General features: G+C 38.1%; 1 protein-coding gene across 2 annotated transcripts in view; it reads right to left on the minus strand.

The window, feature by feature from the left end:
- Positions 1 to 3,208: 3,208 nt before the first annotated feature.
- The window catches only part of map2k5 (mitogen-activated protein kinase kinase 5), a 63,753-nt gene continuing 44,332 nt past the window's right edge, over positions 3,209 to 22,629 (minus strand). For both annotated transcript variants that reach the window (XM_038701287.1, XM_038701286.1), the window contains 3 exons: positions 22,342 to 22,403; positions 21,149 to 21,194; positions 3,209 to 7,632 (listed from right to left, as the gene is read on the minus strand). In XM_038701287.1, the coding sequence (XP_038557215.1) occupies positions 7,522 to 7,632; positions 21,149 to 21,194; positions 22,342 to 22,403 (219 nt within the window). In that variant the 3' untranslated portion in view covers positions 3,209 to 7,521. The remainder of the gene's footprint in view (positions 7,633 to 21,148; positions 21,195 to 22,341; positions 22,404 to 22,629) is intronic.

Genomic DNA, 22,629 nt, shown 5'->3' on the forward strand with positions numbered 1-22,629 from the left:
GCTGTGTTACACACAGCTGCATAATGATCAAATCAGACTGCCTGTCAATACATGTGTAGCTGCATTCAGACAGAAACTTGTATAAATAACATAGTACAAGGTCTCTGATTAAAGAACAAAGTATAACCAACAGTAAGTTACACAATAAAGCTGTGAAGGCCACAAGTCTGCGTGGAAGCCTGGAGAAAATATGAGATTTATTTATTTACTTTTCTGGTAACAGCAAGAAAATTATTTTGTGATCTTGACCTTAGCTTGTTTTCTTGATGCTGAAGAAAAATTTATATTAAATTAATAAAAAAAGTCAGTAATTACATACAAGACCTGTCTGACCCTCTGTAAAATTAATCATTGGTTGTGTTTCATACTGAACAGATGAGTTGATGGGCTTGTAAAAGGTGAAAATGCCAATCCAAACAATTCTTTTGCACCTGAATATTTGAACTGTCCACCCAAACCCTTTAATGGCTGACAGACTATTAAAAGTAGCTGTTTTAAGAACTCATAAATCAAAAAAATCCTTTTTTTGACTTGCTTCCATTAGCAGGATAACAGCGTTACTAATATAAATTCAATGATTTTGGTGAATGCAGTTGTCTTTTCAGCGTGGGAACTAATGTCATGTTTTGCAAGAATGTTTTGTTTGTTCTTGATTCACACAGTTATGAACACCAAGGTTTCACTGTCTTTATGCTCCACTTTACCGAATACATTTCAACAAATGTCCTTTCAAGGAGCTTCTACTCAGTGGTGGAAATACTGGAAACCACTTGGATACTAGATCAAACTCAATTTAACTTTATTAACATTCAAGTTAACATATATAGCTTTATGTCTTTTCTATCCAAGAGTGACATGTGAAGATCAATATTGATCTCATATCTGTGTGTTAATTATGGAGCTGCAGTCTAGCAGGGTTTAGTCTAGCTTAGCATAAAACTGGAAGCAGGGGATAACAGCTAGCCTGGATGGATAGCGGTGGTGCGGGGCAGGTGGCGGAGTGGTGGGGGAAGGGGATTACGGTAGTATTCTTTACCCATTACCATTGACAACAACATTGCCCTGCACGATTGCTCTAAAAGTTGCTCTGTGTATCATCAGCTTAGAGTCTACAGTCATGCTAACAGCTCAGCTGCATTTAGGCATGTACTTAGAGCATGCTAACATGCTCAATGACAATGTTAACATTCTAATGCTAAGCAGATATAAGTGCTCACCATGTCCGTTAAAGTTTAGCGTGTCAGCATGGGGATATTTGCCACATTTTCGAGTGGCCCTGGTGTCAGCCTAAGGCACCTGTGCAGTGCCCATTCTCTCTGATCAGCATTTGATATGCCACACCTGTGAGGTGGATGGATTATCTCGGCAAAGGAGAAGTGCTCACTAACACAGATTTTGACAGATTTGTGAACAATATTTGAGAGAAATAGGCCTTTTGTGTACATAGAGAAAGTCTTACTGTGCTTTCAGACCAAAAGCAAAGCGAGCGTTCGGGTGAGTTTACAAACAAAGTTAATGCAAAGATGCGTAGAGCCGTTTTTATATACAGTCTATGGTAGAGCCGCAATTTCCTGTCGGGTGGCGACGCAAAGGCAAATTTCCAGCTCGAGCGAATTTTCGCGGGTTCTGATCGCCTTCTCGTGTTGTGTGTAAACACTTGCAGCAAATGTACCCTAAAATTATGGCTCATTTTGGTAGTTGTGGAATCCATGAACATATCTTTCATTTTGCAGTATAAATTCAGAATGTTATACATTTGGAGACATCTGCAGCATTAGTTTGTGAGGTCTAGTTCTGCATGTGAAACTGCTGAGGGGATAACTTGTGTGTTTGGTTATATGGCTGCAAGTAGTTTAAGGTTAAAATTCTGTTATCAGTGTTTTACTTTTGCTCCTCTAATGAACTCTGGAGTACTTGGAGTGATTCATGTTCAGTCAGAGTTAAAATATATATTAATGTATTAACCTGTGGGAAAAGAAAATGGAAACGTCCTTAATGCTTCAAGAGAAAAAAAAGCACCATGTAAACACAACCTTCTTATTAGATTATATATGTGTGCTTTGAACTACTTTTCACAGGTTAATGCACAAATGAATACTCAAGAATAAGGCCGACGTTAATTAAAGGTTGACTAAGATTAATTATTAAATGCAAATTGTAATTGAACTTAGGATAGCAAGGTGCTTACGGGTTTGGGTCATTCTACTCGAAGACATGCAAATGTCAAACTATTAATGAAGAAACCATCATTTTTCTAAATAACTTAAAGCCATGTGAAGAATTGGGGCCGTGTCCTACAGGTGTCCCAAGTCTTGTTATTGTAATTTCAAGCTGGCTGTATGTATTTTACACTCAGTTGCCAGTTTATTAGGCACCACTGAGCTAAAACTAATGTATTGTAATTCAACATTCCTGCAATAAATCATATCTTCATGAATGTTATAATGTTCAGTGGTTGCTGACACCACTTGTTGAGAGGTGTTAATTCAACTATACAATCATTTTAGAGGCTGCAGTTTATGCTGCTGTTGGAATGTGTTGCAATATACTGACAGATGTTTCTAGTCTACCCAATTTATATCCATGTGAATCAACTAAATATTTGAATTAGATATTAGTTTGTGTTTTACTTTGATGTTTCTGTAGCTGCTTTGCCGCCATCTTCAATTTCCCCCATGCATTGCACATCTACCACACGTATAAATCAAATTTAGTATGCATACTTCCATCTTCACATCTTCAAGTATAATTAGTTAATTATACTCAAAGACGATAATTTTAAATGCTTTACATCCTCAAAATTTTTTTACATATTAGTATGTAGCATTAAGCTGGGGTGTACCTAATAAACTGGCAATACTATCCTGTTTGTACAAAAGTGTGAGTTATACCAAAGAAATCTATTTGAAACTGGGGTGGTGAAGAGAAGATGAGTGAAGGTTATTAAATTGAGCATATTAATGTAAATACTCCAATAACTCAATGAACAGTTCAGGGTGACTGAACAACAGAGACTGTACCATCAAACTGATTAACCTCATTGTTGTGTGTCTGTGTGAAACCAGTGAAATCTGTTTTCCCTTAAAAATAAAACCATCAACACATAGACCGAGACAGAGACTTCAATATAATGAATAATGTTTATGATGGTTTATTGTTAAAGGTTTAATGTTAAGTGAACGACAAAATGTCAGACTTACTCAGATTATTATGTTTAAATACTTTTATTGTTATTTGTGCATTATGGTTGGAATATGTGCCAACACAGATTATTACAGAAAAGGCCATAATCAGCCAGTAATATCACAGCATAAATATTTCTGCTAGTCCCATCACTGGCTTTCGTGGTTTAGGCAATAAAACAGGAAAAATTTTAGAGTCACAAGAGGTGATCTCTGTTGGAAGCAAGCTGAAAAGTAAAAAATAAATAGATAAAGAATAGATATTTCTACTGCTACTGTAGATTCATATTTAAAATTCAAATGTGTGTCTGAGCTTTTTTTTGGTTTCATCCGAGTTGCAGGAATACATTAACATGAGTGTTCATCGGTAGCCAGTGGCCATTGCACACTCTTCTCATTTCACACTTATTTAATAGTTTACTAGTATTTATAGCTTCAGTTACATTTAAGGCCAACTTAATGTAAGATGGATGTGTTACAGGTGGAACTTGACTTTCCCAAAGTGACAGTTAGATGTATATAATTAACAATATATGTGCAAGCAGAATACATATTCTAGTCAGTGTGCAACCGCTGGAAAATCTATATTGATGTATTTCAGCGACTGGAACATCTTCAAATTTGGAGTTTCACCACTTATCAAAATGTCATGAAAAAGAATGGCAACTTGCACAGACATCATTCCCAAAGTTAAGGTAAAAGTATATTTATATACATAGAAGTAAAAAGGCTGTGCCTCATTTTCAGGTTTCTGAGGCAAATAATGGCACTAATAAAATGGGTTCATGACACAGGAGCGGCTCCACTGATTCCATTAACAAACATGTTGTCTGTACATTGAAATAATCAATGTTTATTAACAATAACTAATTGTTGGATATGGAAAAGAATTCCATAAAAATGTAATTTAATGTATTCTGGGATCACAAATCACAAAAAAATGTGCGCAACTACAAGAAGGCACCATGAGAAGTTTCCCTCCCACATCGTAACATTAAACTGCTTTGACTAATCACATTGCAATAAGGAGCAGTTACCACCGGATTGGGGAGGCCCTACAGACTGTACTGATACCATGCACTATGTAACTGTCATGGTACACTGTTTTGCATTTAGTATTCAAGACAATTTTGTATTTAATTTTTTGTACGAATATGAAATGATACAACGTGTTCACAGATTGATGTTGATTAGTCTGTCCAAAGAGTAAATGTTCATTCTTGATCTTGGAAACCGTATACCAAATCTTTCAATTCCATATCATGGCCCTCCTAGATCTGGAAACACTTACAGCTGTGTTGACTTTCAGTTAAAACATATTTTTGGTCAAATTTGATTTTTTCTATTCTAGATGTCTATGGAGCTGCCACATTGCTGTCTTGAATTTGCTTTCAAGTGGTGTTGTGGTGTCCACCAACACCACAAAAATACATGTATACATACATGCACTCCATACTCAACCCTGCTTAGAAATAGTTTGTAGAATAAGCTGGAACACAGCCTGGGATTTCCCCCGCACATACAGTATATTGTTAATTTCCTGTCCAGAGTGGGGTAATTTCTAATGAAAAGTAAAATCACTGAAGTAGCATATATGCTAAATGAACAGCCAATCTGGAAATAAGATGCTTGACAATCCAAATGCTCATGTAAAAATCTTTTAGAGTTCCCAAATTATGTATGACATGTTGTTTGATTGTTCTACAAACAACAAATGTGTTCTCAGTCTCAGATAATTTACGGTCAAAAGGCCAGTGACTAAAATCTACAACCCATGTGAAAACAAATTGAACAGTGTACAATTGTACTGAATTGTACTACAACTGTATTAACTTCCTACTCCAAACAAATACAGAGAAGCATTTCACCAGAGTAACCGCTAGCAGCAGTTAGCTAATTAGCTGTGCAACTAGCGGTCCTCTTGCTCGCTGACTCTGCCTGGACCAGGAGTTTGGAGCACCGGAGAATGTTTACACCTCTAGCACAGGAGCTCTGGACCGCCGAGAGGTGGAGGTTTTCACACCCTGGATAAGGGGGACCCAGCAGGGAACGCTGGCAGGGGAGTGACACCGGAATGGGCACCGGAACTGGAACTGTGCGTGCGGGCAAGGGAACCGGGCTCAGCAGTGTCCCAGGTAGACTAGGACCAAACACAGCCTCTGAGACTGACGGAGGTCAGACAGAGAATACAGTGGCTCTGACCAGGACTCTGGTCCAACAGTCCGACAACACCTCAGTTGTTGGACTGAGTGTGGACTGGAAGGTACAGTCACTCATTGTCACATCTTGATGTATAAAGTGGTATTAGGAGACAGGATGAGACAGGGCTAGCTGGTTAGCATGCTATGCTATATATTGCTGCGATATAATACAATTTGACATGTCATAACTGTGATTTATTCACATTCTGTTGATAATTTTATTTAATTTTAAAACCTAAATTCTTACATATAGATCCTTAAAGCCTTCTCCAGCTCCTTAAAGCATTCTCTATTGTGCTGATATACTGTTACATTCGTTTCCAGCGATGCTCACACTGCACACATCATGTCACTGTGCCTTTGTGGAAGTAATGGAAATTAATTGCACTTGAGCTCTGCACATTTCAGCAGCTGCAAATAAAGACCTTGTAGAAGCATTTCATTTTAGTCACTTAACCCATTATGTCTGCCTCAGTTATGACAAATCCAGATAACTCACCATTCGGGTTGTCAATGGTCTTTGGTGTTAAAGGTCCCATATTTTTTTTCATGTCTTTTCATCATAAATGTGTCCCCCGCTGTGTCTAAAGACCCCAAACTATAAAAAAAAAAAAACATCCTCTCTCAGTCTTTCAGTAAATGTGTGTGCAAATATGCTGTTTGAATTTGGCTCCTTTTATGATATCATGGAGGGCTCTGTATAGCATAGGACCTCCTCCAGCCCTTCAACACAGTAGACAGCCCTGCCCACTAAACGCCTACTGAATACACCGCTCTCAGCCATGCCCCCCCCATCCAACTTGTTTTTCCAACACAACATGTATTCCATCGCTGACCAAAATCAGTAAATAAAGTTGTGTTTTTGTACTGTAATCACTGAGGCCCAGCCAGACTTCGACATCTCGACACTTTGATTCAGTGGTGTGTCAGCTAGTTCTGCCCCTTAGCAGACTTCCAGTAGTTGGCCAATCAGAAGAAAGTGGGCTTTTAGGGAGGGTGGCCTTAAAGAGACGGGAGCTAAAACGGAGTGTTCAGATAGAGGGTGAAAAGAGGTGCTCAAGCAAAGGACAGTATGACAAAAAGCATGTAAACATTTTCTAGTAGAAACCCAAAATAAAAGTATGAACCTGAAAATGACCCTTAAGTGCACTGTTTTTGTTCCAACCTTCCAAAGTTTGTCTTTTTCTTAATGGGGGTGGGGGGATTAATGAAAATGGAGAACTGCCCCAGCACAATGTCCCTTCAAAACTGTTCAGTCAGTGGCATTCAACATCAGGCTTGTATGTGCAAACGGAAATAAAAGATGTGCACCAGAGTTAAAAAGTGGTTTGAGCGGAAAAATACCCTTTGTTCCTCCCGTTGTGTGAACAATAAATTGTTTGGTCAGTAAGCTTCGAGAAAAGGTGTGTGTCAACATTTCATTCCACGCTAACACTGCAGGCTTGTTGTTCACCGAAACACCCCTAAAGACAGAGCTTTGTATCCAGTTAATAAGCCAACTTCACAATATTACGGAATAACTGGATACAAATGTTCTAATCCGGGTATCAAGACCAGGTACATTTTTGAGGGGAAGTTTTTCTATTACAGTGACAACCTAAGTTTGCTGAGGTAATGAATGACACCACTGGAATAACAGGCACACACACAGGCAGTTACTCATAGGCAAAAACCTTAACATTCACTAGAGGGCTGTCAACAGTAAAGCACAACACGGTTATTTGAGATACCATCCTCAAAACAGAGCACGCAGTTGTTTACTGTCACTGATCCTTTAAATCAGGACCGGTTACTGTATCTCCATTCATTGGACTGTGTCGTTTCTGTATACTCTTGAAAAAAGTGGAGACAAAGCTGCGGATGGAAATCCATGATGGAAAGAAAGCGCAGATTTCTGTGCACTTTTGGGTGCATAGCTCAAAGGACGTGAGCTCCTCAATGTCACGGCGTATGACACATAAATACTTCATGTGAGAAATACACACTCACATAAAGTAATTAACATCTAGTGATTTGTCCATGTACAACAAGTCACTTGTACAGTGTGTGTGGATGTACTTGACCCTGAAGCCTTTGATAAATGTTCAAGGTTTGGGATCAAACATCCGGGTACATCATGGGTGTACAGCAGGAGGACGTCAAACGTGTCCCTGGGCCTGCTGAGCTCGTCTCTCCTCCAGACAGCGACACACCCACATCGACACCACCTCTGCATTACCATCATTATACTGTATGATGAAGGAATGGTCCTAAAAAAATGAAGATAAAGAAGTAATTGTTAAATCTTTTTCATTTAGAAAAACAGCAGACAGTGTTACTGTGGGTTTATTTAGTTTAATATAGAAGAAATAGAATACAGAAGAGGATGACATACTTTATTAATCCCTCTAGGGGAAATTCACTCTGTTGTTATTATGATTATTATTATTGTTATTATTATACACACAGCTCTGAAATACACACATGTACAAACAGGACTTATACAGATGCACTGGGGCATGGAGAGATGTCAAAGTGAGGGGGCTGCCATGTAGTCCCAACGCAGTTAGGGGTTAAGGGCATAGATACTCGTTTAGTTTTTATGTGAAAAACCTGGATTTGCATACTAACAATAATGAGCTGAACAGTTATTTAGTGAATCAATGAATTCAAAAGTCAGACTTGTGTGACAGATTTTGACATTGAATGCAATGGCATGAAATTGATTATTAAAAGTTAGGTTTTACTAAAAAGTTGTGATTTTTTTTTTTTCAGACTTAAATTCCAGAAACTTCAAAGTTTGAGAACGGAATTGAGAAACCTTTTAGTTTCCATTTACAATTAAATGTCATATTTCGATAAACATTTTTGCATTTCACAGATAAAAATCTGCTGACACCAATCTCACTCCATACCGATGACCTTCAGAATAATTATCATCCATGGTAAAAATGGACTGATGGCTGTAAAACACAAGTAATGAGTTTTCTCATATTAACAGAAAAAAAAATAAAAATCTTACAGCTATCAAAAACTGTTAGTATCTATTCTGCTATATTATTTTTATTATCAAACAGATTGGAGCCACAAACATTATTGCACCTTTATGTGAAGTGTTTGGTTCTACTTGTATAATTACTCTAAATCATGGGTCAAGAATAAAATCCCAATAAACTAAACAGGAATATTACTAAACCCTCTTAAATATTTATGTCCAACAGATTTGGTTTTAAATGCAAAACGTTTAAGTAATGGCTTGTCAGGGCATTTTAAGGAAATATATTTGGAGTTTATTGATACATGAGTCATAAAAGGTTGTAAATTCAGCTTAGTAATAAAATGCAGCCGTGGCAGTAACACAAGCAATCTTTGTCGAACATTTAAAAATGAATTAAGAAATGCTTAGAATATGATTTCTTTTTTGATTTTCAACAAAGAATACAGTTTTAATCTAGACTGATTTTCATTAATAATGCCAATAAATTAGCTCTTGAAAACCAAACATGCAGTGTCTGCTGACTGGTATCAAATTTGTTAAATGCCGGCAGTGTTCACTTGTTACTGCTGCATGACCGAAACAGAGATGTCACATGTGGTATCTCAATGACAAGAGTCCCAATCACCAGCCTCATCTGGGGGACTTTTCAGACCAGAGCCAGAGATCACAAAGGTCACAGAGGGGTCAGAGGTGAGAGGGGAGGAGGTTGTAAATGAGACACTTCTACTGAGTCTGACCATGAATTTTATTTGTGGTGTCTCGATGACCAATTAGATAAACAACACTGTGGCCGGCCAGTTTAAATGAACTTGTCAACACTGATTTCAACAGTATCTGTCCTTAACAACAAGAGACTGTCACTGTTAATAGGAGTTCAGCTCTGACTTAAGATGGACAGACACTGTGTATTTTTTATTAAGCTTGTATGTTGTGTTAACTTGCACCACACGTTTTAATCTGCCTTTCTGCACAACCACAGCCTGCAACTTTTATGCTAATGCTGTATGGATCAATTGACCGGCCATGATGCAGGTGCTCACACTGAATGTAAACATGGAAACCCAGTTGGTTTTGCGTTGTGACAACTCCGATATTCAAACAAGACCACCGTGTCCTAAGCAATGGTGACAGAAAGAGAGAAAGGCAGCATTACTTTATGTAATTCTACTATAAACAAAAAGTAATAGGATAGTCTAGTCTGTCGAAGTTTTACATCACATCAGTCTCAGTCAAGAATACAGTGTTAGCCACAACATGTGGAAAAACTACTCTAGTAATATTAAAACAAGCTCACTATAATTTATAATGGATCTTTTGACAGCTCTTTAGCCACTAAATGCTCTACTATGTTCACCAGCTAGTCATTAACTTTGTATATCGGACATTTTGTGCTGGGCGGGTATTATTATGAAAATGCTGATTAGAACTGCTTAAAGTAATTTAGAAACCGGGTCACTATTACAATCTTTGTCCACCAGAGACAACAAGTTAAATCAGTACATATCTTGGTGACACATTTCAAGCGTATCTTTTTTCAACCTGGGCCCTATATTCCCATGTTTTTGTTTCTAAGTGACTAATTGGGCCTTGCTTCCTGCTTTCTTACAGTTTAGACGTTTGCTCCTGCCTCTGCTTGCATTCTTTTGCTGATATTCTTGTTTTTATTCTGCTACAAACTATGAGCAGCGGCTCTGGGATACTTTTAAATCACTGGGACTGTCAGATAAAGTAGGCATAAAGTATTGCCATACTTTAAACCCTTTTATGATCCAAGTGCTATGTGATTGTGGCCAATCAATAGTACTAGCCTGTACAGCAGTGAGTGGAGCTGTAGCTAATGCTAATTAGCAACAAGATGCCACCCTTCTCCACGGACGACTTCCACAAACTTCTACAGAAAATTGTAGTGCTGGAAACCAAGATCCACAGGTTAAACAAAAAGGATCTTACTCTTTAAAAAAAACATCTATCTCTGTTGGGACCCTGTCCACAATGTTTTCAGACACTTGTAATAACAGTCTGAGCCTGTAAGTGGCAACAACAAGCACATAAGCGGACATACTTTGATGGGGCACAATTGCCCCTAAGTATTATTTTGCAGCCCTGTTTCGCTGCTGCCGACTGCAATGCACTTGCTCAATACTCGACCAGTTTCAAAAAATGTGGTCTAAATTAGTCACGTAAACACAAAAACATCGAAAAAACATGGTCCTGGTTGAAAAATAGAGAAGTTACCCTTTAAGGAAACCTGGTGAAAAATGTTTGTTAATGTAATGCGTCAATCTGAAAAAAATTTATATCGTCAGATTAATGCATGAAGTGAGTTCTAAGTTAGTTGTGTTGCAGTCAACTGTTTTTTTTTCTGGGTTGGCACAACGTTAAATACCTCCCCAGCAACACCCAAACTGGTACAGACACTGTAAGATTAGTAACAAAGTAGGACAGACTGGTAGTGACGGTCCACTTTCTTCCTCCTGGGATCTTCTTGTCTATTTGTGGTCACACCCAGAAAATATGATGAACTGAAGATTATGTACTGTATATAAAAATAAAGTCACATGAAGGGCGAATACAGGGAATGCATTTGTGAGTTATTGTAGTATCATAATTCCTTTATAAAATCTACCAAAATCAATTTGTTTGACTTCTGTTCTTTCTTTGCGCATTACTGTTACTTTTGACTGTGAACGTTCAATGTTTACAGGCAAGCACAAGTTTAGTCTGTTGCAATTTTACATTTAAAAGGAAAGAGGTAACACATTCCTGCATGCTCTAATCCTGCACAAACTACAAGATTGTGAAGGACTGGGGGGAGCCCCATCAATCCTGTTGTCCTTCTAATGGGCAGCTGGGGTTAACACAGTCTGAGGTTAATTACTCTCATATCAGTGTGAGCATGTGTGTGTGTGTGTCAGTACGAGACGGGTAGAGTGGACGCTCCTGGGTGCCCCTATGTGCTCAATACCCATCTCATCAATCATTCTTCGTTGCCTCGGTAGAGAGGGAGTGATACAGAAATAAAGAAGGAAGTCCTAAGTGATGTTTTTTTAAAATCCAGCTCTCCACCTCTGCTCCAGAAATTAACTTTGACAGGCCAGAGACATCTGCTGGAATTTGACCTGGATGAAGGTGCGTGGCTTGTCACACCGCACTCGCACACTATGCATGCACACATGCCAAGACAGTGTAGAAATTAAATCATTAACTCAGGCTAAACACACACTACAAAATGTTTCATCTGAAGCCGTGGTTCAGGCCTGATCTTTCTTTCTATAAGGCCTGAACCACGAGATTTAAAACAAATATGATCTCCGTCCACACAAGCGTTTTAGCTGCGTATCAGAGTTGATCTCAGTCTACATTAAAACGACTGAAAATGCACATCGAGTGGCCGTTGATGTACAATAAGCATGTGGGTGCTATTTCATAGTCACAGAAGATTTGAAGTTATTTTTTGCATGGAGCAATAACAAGCTGGGATAGTTACTGAATGTAACATGGGAGTTAAAAGCGGCTGTGGCGGCGGAAAACAGACTGGGAGTCATCACAAAGCAAACAGCGACATGCATAGTACAAGTGTAGGCAAAGTGTTATTTGCACAGTACAAAATATCTTAATAAAAATACCCTGTCAAAAACTCATCGTTTCTAAAGTCCCACCCGCACTAAAACGCTACCCTGAGTTTTAAAACGAAAAGGGGTAATCAGCGTTTCAAACTTCTCTGTTTTAGGTCTTAGTTTTCGCTGTTTTAGTGTGGACGGGAGGTGGAAACGAGGCAAAAGGTCTCCATTTTAAAACGAAAATGCAGTAGTGTGGATGGGGCCTAAATGCATCTTCCAACAACACACAAATAACCCTAAAGTAGGCATTTAAATTACACGTTAAAATTAAAGAAATAATGAAAGCGAGAAAAATAGAGAACTAGAGAAAGAGAGACAGCAAGAAAGAAACGTCAAACTAGACGCTAGTTCCAGTAAACTTGCTATTATTTGAAGGATAACTCTAGAACAGAACAGCCACTAAATTAACTTCTGTTACGATTCTTTTGTCAGATGCCGTTTCCGTGGTCCAGAATGAGATTTCAATCTAAACCTTTAAGCCAACATGGACGAGAAGTTGAAAATAGTCCTTACAACGCTCAGAAAACAACTCAAACACACAAACTCAACTAGGCCAACTCCATCTGCTTTCAATCATGTGATACGATCGAAAGCTCCAGAACAGCAAATAAATGGACCTTGACACAACATTGTTGTGTCAAAGGTAAACATAAGAGTTCTTGGTCCTTATTTCCTTGTGGTTACTGACTACGTTAATAATAGCAACAGAAGCAACTACCAATAATGAGGTTTTTACGTACCATACACTGCTGTAATTGTCCAGGGTGGCACCAATATTACACACACATCACAAATATCACGCATGTCTGAGGGACAACATTCACTCCAGATACATTTATTGCTCTGGAACAGCAGGGTGCTGACCTTTAAACACACACATCCTGATTCTGATTATATTTGTAATTCATCCTCCGTTGGCCACGCACACACGTGTATAATCACCTAATAATTAAATTTAGTTGCAACTTAAATGAAGTTTGAAACCTGTAAGGAAAGGCTTATAAATACAGAGTGAATAACCACTCCTTAGTAAGGTCATTGAAGGTGTTGTGACTTTCTGCTGTAGCAGTGGGTGGACAGAGGTGAGATGGGGGAAGGACTCATTTAAAAGTTACATTAATCACTGTCTGGCCACATCAAAATGGGATAATCACCTGCAACTACTCTGCTCAAATAGAAATGGCCTAAACCCAGGGGAAATTCTACCTAACTCTTTAATTGTTTGAAGCCTTTGAAGGGTCTGTTTAATCTAAGATTAATTTATACGATTTTAAATAACTCTATGTATGATTAATAAGCTCAGAAGAAATTAAAAGGAGTTTGAGGCAATTATAACAAGAGCCTGGTCATCACCTCATTAGAAGAGTGTTGGAAGAAACATGGTGCGTTTGTCAGTGTGTGGATGTGTGTGTGTGAAACTGAGAAGGGTGAAGAGGTAGATAGAATAACTAGGTCTTTTCAGATTTGCATGCTAATCACTAGCTCCCTCTGGAAACTGGCTAGCTTTGGTAGGTGTGCGCATGAATGAACAGTATGTGTGTTTACTTTAGTCGATCTCAGAGCACAGGGAATGTATGTAAACTGTTAATGTCATTTTCCCTCTAAACTTAAATGATCCAAGCATCTTATGCTACCTTCAAATCTATGCTGCTTTCCAAATTGTTAGCATAGTGAGGCAGCACTTTCTCCAGATGCCACACATTGGTGAGCCATAACACTAAACGCCACCAAAATGAAAAAAAAAAAAAAAGGTAAACCAAGGGAATGGCCTAGTTTACCCCACAACCTAGTCTACAAAAGAGCAAAACCTTCACAACAGCAGCAGCTGGGGATTTTCTATGAGCCGTCAAATACAACTGGTAGATACAAATGAAAAGAGATCAAACTGTAGCTTGTCGCTGAACTTAATAATCCTACTGGCTGGTCATGAACAGAATTGGGCAAAACAGGGCGACGAGGACTACAACATTTGAGGAATTGCAAATGGGTAATGGAAAAATGTAGTGAGAAACTAAGAAGTGTGAGAACTACTTTCTGACATTCTTGGTGCCAAGAACATTATGGGAAAACAATCCATTGTCGTCTAATCATCATTTCACTGATAATGTGACCATTTAAATTTTGCTGAAAATGAGACATGGTTGTTAAACCTGCAATATCCATTACTGTCTAATTTCTTCTGAGCCCTGAACATAAAGAAATCTTTGTTTTGGTAAAATCAAGCATGTTGAATATACAAAAAAGTCATATTTCATCGATTTGTGTGTAATTTTGACTCGAGCTATCATTCAAAATTACATGACTGAACAGTTGCGCAGCAGTGCCACACTGCAGTCCCAGAATGTGTGAATGGGGTTTAAGTCAATGAAGACCCAAGGGGGAAATGTGAAAACATTTGGCTGCAAAGGTGCTGACAGAAAAGTTTAGGGAGGAGGACACACGAGTAAATTTGGCACAAATCTGAAGAGAGACAAAAGGAATCCCAAAGAGGTAAGCACGCATGTGAAAATCCTTTTTGCACATGTAGCGATGTAAACAATAGGACACCTATTCCTCTGACACTAAAACTACCTCCAAAGTGTGAAACACATGATAACTAGAACTTACGCAACACGTCACCCACATAAAGCATTACACTACACATTTAGATGATAAGACGTGTTACATAGGCTGTATCTCGACAGTTTTGCACAGACATTTTGCAGTAAAATACATAAATTCTTTTTTAACAGTACCACAGTGTGTAAAGACATGAAAACCAAGATGAAAAAAGCTAGCCCAATCCTTGTTTAAGAATTCAGACAGCTCATAAACTGGAAAGACAGAGGAATCTGTGACTCAATCCACTACTTTTTTGATCAAAAGATGAATTCCCTGAGAGGATCTGCCATATTCTGAATAGTAAATGTTAAGGACAATGTGTGTCACCTTGTGGCCTCCAAGTCACTGCATCCCTCAATCAGTTAGGTAAAATAGGATTACTTAATTGGCTTGCTTAGCAGTTTGGTGAAAAAAACAACAACCAAAAACCTTAAAAAAGAACTTCTGTGCTTTTATAAAACATAAAACTACAGTTTATAAGAGACATTTTTGTCCTTGTGGTAAACTGACATATCCATGTTGCCTGATATGATGGATGAATGAAAATTAATATAATTATTAAATGAACGAGCCACCTGATGAATAGTGTGGATAGTAAGGGTCAATGGTTGTTATGTAGAAAATGTTTTACGACAGTTATAGTATGGATTAATATTAACTAGTCAGAGTTTTTTTGTTCATAACAAACATCCACAGTTTTTGATACTGGTCCTGTAAGTTGTCAACACTTGATGCTACTCAGCTTCTATTTGTGTGCGTTTGTAAGTCGAAACTAGATTTGGGGACAATTCAGAGACAGGAGGGGTTCCTTTGTGGAAAACCGAGGGGCTCATCTGGTGTCTCCGGGGTTGAAAGGGGGCTACAAAATGTGTGTGTGTGTGTGTGTGTGTGTGTGTGGCTATGAATAGAAAAACAGAATAGGAGGGCTACATTGACAAGGGTGCTAAAAGGCTGTGTGAAGGCTGCTGGCTGGGGAACGAGGGACAACGACGGAGTGGGGGCAGGGAGAAATGAAATGTCCGTCAAATCACAATCAAAGAATATAACGGTGTGGGATCATCACTTTTGTTTTGCTCATGTGATGCTCATACACATCCAAAAACAACCATGCAGATACACAAAATAATGCAACACCATTTGTATATTTTAAGGCTAATATGAGTCTAAATGTAACAATTACAAACATTTTCTGTCTTTCTTGTTTTGAAGGAGAAGGGGAAAGAACCAAAAGCAAGAAACCTCAGACACGACGGGTCACCACAGAGTACCTGCAACTAACGTCCTGGGAGCGGGCCAATGGAAAGTCTCCTCAACTGACCAACGTCATTAGCTTATGATGGCAGGATAGGGTGTCCACAATGAAAGATGCATTAGTATGAGGAGAGAGAACCACACTCACTTTTCCTCTCTGAAGACTCATTATGTCATTCTTTGCAAATGAAGGGACTTGGAATAAACGGGAAGAAAAGAAGAAACATCTCTACAGTCAGACAGAGTTCAGTTCGTCTTGACAAATTAGCGTCCAACAAAATGACAAACAGATTACGAGTCATAGTGTAAACCATCTGGGTTCAGATCATCTCAAGGTTTCCATTGGTGTTGGCTTTTTTGTAAGGTGTCAAATTACAAGCCACTGATTTACTTGTTACATACTGTACAGCACTAGAAATTGCGCCTGTGGAGCAAAGTAAATCGACAATTTCTAAAGCTAAAAACTAAATATCACAAATAACATGACATTTTAAAGTCAATTTAGAATTTTTTTTTACAAATTTATTTGTAGAAGCTTAAATGATAATGAAGGTAATGACTAGTTAAAAAAACTATGGGTTGTTTTTGGAGAATATAGTTTGTGTAGTAGAATGTGGTGAAAAAAACATGGAGCAAGAAAGGATTCTCGTTTGTTTCATATTGTTTTGCTTCAGTTTAACACTAAAGAAACCCAGTGGAATTTTTCATCACTAGTAGGACAAATGTGTACGCATTCTTGCAGCTGGTTTCAGGCTATTCCGCTGTTTGAAATCCAAAGAAATGTAGTAATGTGCCAACAAAGGCAGTGAAGAAAAAGAGTAGTAGTAAAAAAAGTATAATTTTAAATATTAAAAGAAAAACAAGCTCCACAAGGCACCTTGAATATACAACTACACCTGGGTCTGAAACTGGCCTAATTTTAGGTTAATTAAAGGACTAAAATGGCTGTTCTTTTGGGTTGTTAAAGCAACAATTCAAAAGCTGATTTTGGATTTCATTAATTGGCACAAGTATATGAAGCACCTCAAAAGTTGTTTAATTTAACCTCCGCCTAACAAAACATGTTCAGATCAGACCATCCTGCTGCCACCACCAGACATGCAGTTGGGCGCCTGACTCAATTGGTCATTCTTAATAGTAGCATATGCAGTGCTTTTGGTGTATAGTAATAGTAATAGTTGGCAGTGCAATGTGTCAATCATTAAATGAGGGACAAGACTCTTTCATAACTTTGTTATTATTAACTTTACTTTTCTATTAGCATTATTTTGCTTTGCTCTTCACTTTTTTCTTTGGATTATCTCTGTTCTCTCTCCCTTTATTCATATTGGGAACATAGCATTAAACTCAGAAAAGGGTTTTTCCTTTGACAGTGTGCCTTTGTCAGGTAAACTGATAAAAAAAACCAAACAGTTGAACTGAAAAGGATAAAATATTAATAGTATGAGCAAAGCATCCAGTATAAGTAGTAGCACACTGTTTAAAAAAGAGCCCATCAAGAGCAGTAATACAATCAAACAGAAGCCTTTTAAAAGAACGTCTAATAGGATGAAATCCCAGTGACAATAAAAGCTACACCAGTGATTAGAGAAACCACATGCTGACACCTGATGAGCAAACTAGAGCAACTAGATAAGTTTGTATGGCCATAAAACATTATTTGCTCAGTGTCTACACTATTGTGTGATTTCCTGCATCCTTCCTGGAGAAATGAGCTGCAAATATAAAAAATGAGAGCAAATGGTGGCCCTTTCTGCACAGCAGAGGGAGAGGAGAAAAGGGGAGCTTTGGCTAGGTGCATTAACATACAGATAGAATAGGTAAAGAGTTTTAATGTACTCAGGAGGCTGGGGGGGGAGTAAAGAGGGAATAAGCGGGAGGAGAGAGAGAAAGACAATCAGCAGGCTGGTGCCACAAAGGCATCCATGACCTTATCTCTTAGTTCACAGTGGGCAGAGGAAGAAATGAAAGGCCTACAGGAGGACAAAAATAAAAGTAAATGAAAGATGAGAGGGATGGAGATACAGTGGAAGAAGAAAATAGATAGAAGGAACTATGAAAATTTCAAAAGGAGGACAGGGATCATAATGAATGTGAGGGAAGTGGGGCAGAGTACGAATGTGGAGGAGAGTGAGAAAAACATTGACAGGGGCAGTGAGGAATACGCCACCTTGTCAGCAATGACGACCCGCATTTTAATACCAGAAGGAAGAAAAAGCTGTGTGTGGTTGAAAAATGAAGCTACATAATATAGTGATGAAAGGATAGCAAAGTTAGAGTAACACTGATGCTTCCCAACAAATGAGAAAAAACAGCGAGAAACCCAGATTTGCCACTTGTTGACAGTACAACAAATCTTATAGGTGGAGAAACAATACAACAAATATGCTTTCTTGTAGTCTAAGATGGGCTATATGCTACATGTTGCATGCCTGCATCATTAAAGATAAAGTGATTCAGTCATACCTGCTTTTTCAGCTGCTCTGCACTCTAAAGAGTCTATATAATAATGCTGCTCAGATGTTAGGCATCCTGTTAGGCAACAGAACCCACACTCAGGCAAGTAAAGCTTTTGTCATATGTCTCTGATTGCTTTTATTGCAACATAAAAAGGTAATAAGCATGAAGAAATTACCCCGAGAAAGTTAAATTTAGGAAGGAATGGACTCTGCTCATTGCCTTTATCTTAAGACTCTTAAATGTGCAGTATTCTTGACTGTCCTTCATAAAACCTCTGCATAGCACATTTATTTTAATATTTGAAATCCTGATTTGTTGACATAAATTTTTAACTTCTTCCCTGCCTTTGTTGTTGCACTGCAGCATTTATTGGTGCATTACCGTCAGCTAGTACGCGTGCATGTGCGTCTTGCATAATATAAATAAAACTTGGACTCCCTCATAAAACTGTTGCCCCGTAATGGTCTTCGTGGTCAAAGTCCTGTAGGGTGCTACCAACAAGGACCTAAGATCGTTCTTGCATTCTTCTTTTTATAAATTGAACCAACAGTGCCAGTCAAATTCAATGTTTAACAGACCATTAACAGAAATGTATATTTAAGAGGGTAACCAACTGAAAAGTTGTTGTTGTAATTCAAATTTTTTTTTGGTCCAGTCTGTGTGCTATACACAAAAAATTATGATATGCGCTGAACCACATGGTCGATGGTTATTTATTTTCTTTTTTCATTCTTCTTGACAGTTGGAGGACAACTATGAAGGACATTCTAGTTTGTTTCTTTGGTATTACAGTGTGTTTATTTATTACAGAATTTTATCACTTATATTTAAATTCCACTGATAAGAAGCATTACATAACAAGAGTTTACAGAGAGTCCCAGATCAATTGTCTTTGTATATTGGGGGATAAATTGTATTTTCATTGATGAAATAATGTAAACTGATATTTGTTGCAACCCCTTTTGTTAATTTGGTTACTTTAGTAATGGAGGATGCAAGAAATTACAAGAACACACTGTAAAAAAAGAGCTAATAATCTAGTCTTGTCAAGTATTAATATTCTTCTTCATTCGAGTTCAGAGTGGGCATTCAGCCAGATTAAGAGAGACAAAGATGTAGAACTGATATTTGAATAAAACTAAAAATAACATCCTCTCCACTGGAACAATAGAACATCCACACAAATATTTATGATTGGAGTCAAAATGTCACTCAACACAAACAATGGAAGTTGTGTTCAAAGCAACACACCGCAAAGATAACAGGTCGAACTTCCCCAAAAGGAGTAGTGCGTGGTCTGTCTCTCAAGAGAAACACTTCTGTCTGGAGGAAAGAATTCCCAATGTGTGTCTAGACAACATTTCCCTTTACTCCTCCTTCCTGGTGTGAGACTGAGAACATACAATCTGTTAGCAGCTCTGCATTTACACCCTCCAGCCCTCCGTCCCCACAACACAAACCTCCAGCCCTCCTCTCTCTGTGGACCTAACTGTCGCTGTCCTTGGTCCTAACACAGAAACCAGAGCATGTTGCAACTCTTAAAAGGCAGTTTTTGCTAACTGCTGCGGCCTTGTGCTAATGCAAAAAAAGATGAAAGTCCACATTAGAAGGAAGGCATGTGGTGTGACTTGTATACCACTCAGACACACAGTCCTCTCTACTGGACCAGAGTTACAATGCAGAGGATCTAGGAGTTTTGGCACAGCTGCCTTATTCTCAGCCAGCGAGTCTCAGTCATGTCAGCCATTGAAAACCAACATTAGCAAACTTCCTTACAGCCACCTGAAATAACACACGTATGTACTATATTAGACTAGACGGTTAGGTTTTTCTTGCTAATACCTGTGTATATTTACCTAATAGTATCTTTAACACTGTCCTAATGCTATTAAATCAAAAAATTAACTTCAGACCTTCTTAACGCTAACCATATGCCTAAAGATACCCAATTCATTAGGTCTTAAGCTATTCACATTTTAAAAATCGAGATCTGAAAGAAATGTATCAATGTCCATCATCTATTGCCAGTCCAATTAGAAATTTCAACATTTCAGTGAGCACATTAAAACTATACCCTGTCAAAGGCTGTTTAATATAACCAGAATAATACTAATGTTGTGGTAGCTACAAAATGGTACATATGCATGTGAATGACCAAAAGGGATAGGTGATGATGTCTGATAAATTGTACAACAGACCTAGTGATTTACATTTGTGAATAAAAGCAAACAGTGATGGTTTCTCCATGTCTCTAATATGCAAATGAGACACAAGGTCACTTTGGTTAAAGCAAACTTTTAGGATTTGAATTATGTTTTGACAAGATGTCAAATGATAACTTTACATGGTGCTGGGCAAACTTTCTTACCGTTAAGTGCACAAAGACAGACACACACACACACACATTCACACCTACTTAAATAAGATTTCCTTTTGTCCCTTGCACAAATTTTTATTAGGCTATAAAACCTGTAAACTAGAATGATTTGAATCTAGGCCTGATCCATTCAGGTTGGCTCCAATGCAGTGAATTGAACGAATTATCGCTGAAGTGGGTCTCAATCCTATCAAGGTTTCTCGATGACCTCCCTCTGACACGTTTCATTTGCAGTGAAAAGTTCATTACTGTTGTTTCCACACAGCAATGCAAACTTCGAGAGTCCTTGACCTGTAACACCTCAATCGTTGCATAAAATACAATTTGTATACTCCAAAAACTACAGAGATAATAAAATTATGTTTAATTGAATTTTTATTGGAATGCATGAATATTATCACCCTCTGTACACAGTTATTCAAAACTTATATTTTGTGGTCCTTTAAACCTTGTTTAATAGAAAGCTTGGTTTAACTTACCATGAGGTTATTAGGGGCAGGCCTCTCTTTGGGTTGCCGCCGCATACTGAGAAAAAAGGAGATACAAGCAGTCTATACCCAGCCACTATTCAAACAGTTTTTAAGTGTGCAAGAGTTGTTTTTGTTAACTAACTTTCATTTCAACTGCATCATTTTAATTTATAAATAAATACTCAAGAGGAGGCTTATGCCGCAGAAATTGAAAGAGAGGGCTTGGTAGACAATAAACACTATAGCTTTACAACACAGCACATGTTTTTCTAATAGAATCATTTAATTAATATTTCTAATTTCAATTAATATTTCTTAATAACTAAGAACACACAAAAATAGAAGCAGTTACCACACTGGTTCAGTGGACAATGCGTCTGTTTCAGTGAGTGTCCTCCATAGTATGTATACATACACAATCTGTCAAAACGACCTACATTGGGGACTTTGAAGAATGAGTACAGGGGCTTGTCTGCAGTTGGTCATGTAACTGGTTTATGTATTACAATGAACAGGCCACGACCCTCTTAGAATAGCCTGGGAGAAGATAGTGTCAGCCCTGCACCAAGGCAGGGCAGGGAACCAGTACCTCAGTCCTGAGAGAGAGGTGCCCTGTTTGAGTAAATAAAACAGGCATGGGGGAAAACAACAGCTGGTATAGCCAGTAAGCGACTGCTGCACACACACACTGCCTGCATGTGGTTTGGGTGTGTATGTAGATGTTTGTGCAACTGTAAAGGTTACAAGAAGCTAATGAATTAGAGGCAAATGCAGTGTAAACATAGTCTTTGTCCTGTCGCATTAGATAAATTAATCAGTCCTTGTAAAAAATCTCTTTGTTCAATATCAGCAGCAGCGAAAATCATAGCTAAAACCATTACAACCACAACGCATTAACACACACAGGCAAATGCACTTTAATCTCATTGTACACCATTATACCTTTGATTCATCTACAATAATTTGGTTTATGACAAATGCTGCTTGTGGTCTTTGTCATTATTCAGTCTGGCTGTGTGGCGTTCAGACAGTGTGGTTGACTGTACCAAGCATATTAAGCTAGTACAAACTAGAATCACAAACACATGCACAACACCGTCAACAACCACTGACAACAGACAAAATTAATTTAAAATCTCAATGTGTTAATTACAATAACTTATGTGTCCAAAACAAAGCGTATTTAACAGTAACTAACTCACCACTGAGTGATGAAGTGGACAAACTTCTCACTGAACTGGCCGACAGGAAGAACTGGAGGATCCTGTGAAGAGGAACAAAGTTAAAGGGTGGTTAGCCTCAACAGTGGTTTATTTAAACTAAGGTTAAGTTAGGTCATAGTTTAGATTAACTTCCCAAACACAGTTAACATTTTGTTGTGTAAGCCACAACAAAAAATACAGGCCAAAATGAGATCTCTAGATTTAAGTTTTCACTAACAAAAATCTCATAAATAGAACCATCATCTTGACACCTTTGAGCAGTTACAT

Source organism: Micropterus salmoides, unplaced genomic scaffold, assembly GCF_014851395.1.
Source record: "Micropterus salmoides isolate LMB-PRFRI ecotype aquatic unplaced genomic scaffold, ASM1485139v1 Ms_hic_scaffold_6, whole genome shotgun sequence".
In the NCBI taxonomy this organism is placed as follows: domain Eukaryota; kingdom Metazoa; phylum Chordata; class Actinopteri; order Centrarchiformes; family Centrarchidae; genus Micropterus; species Micropterus salmoides.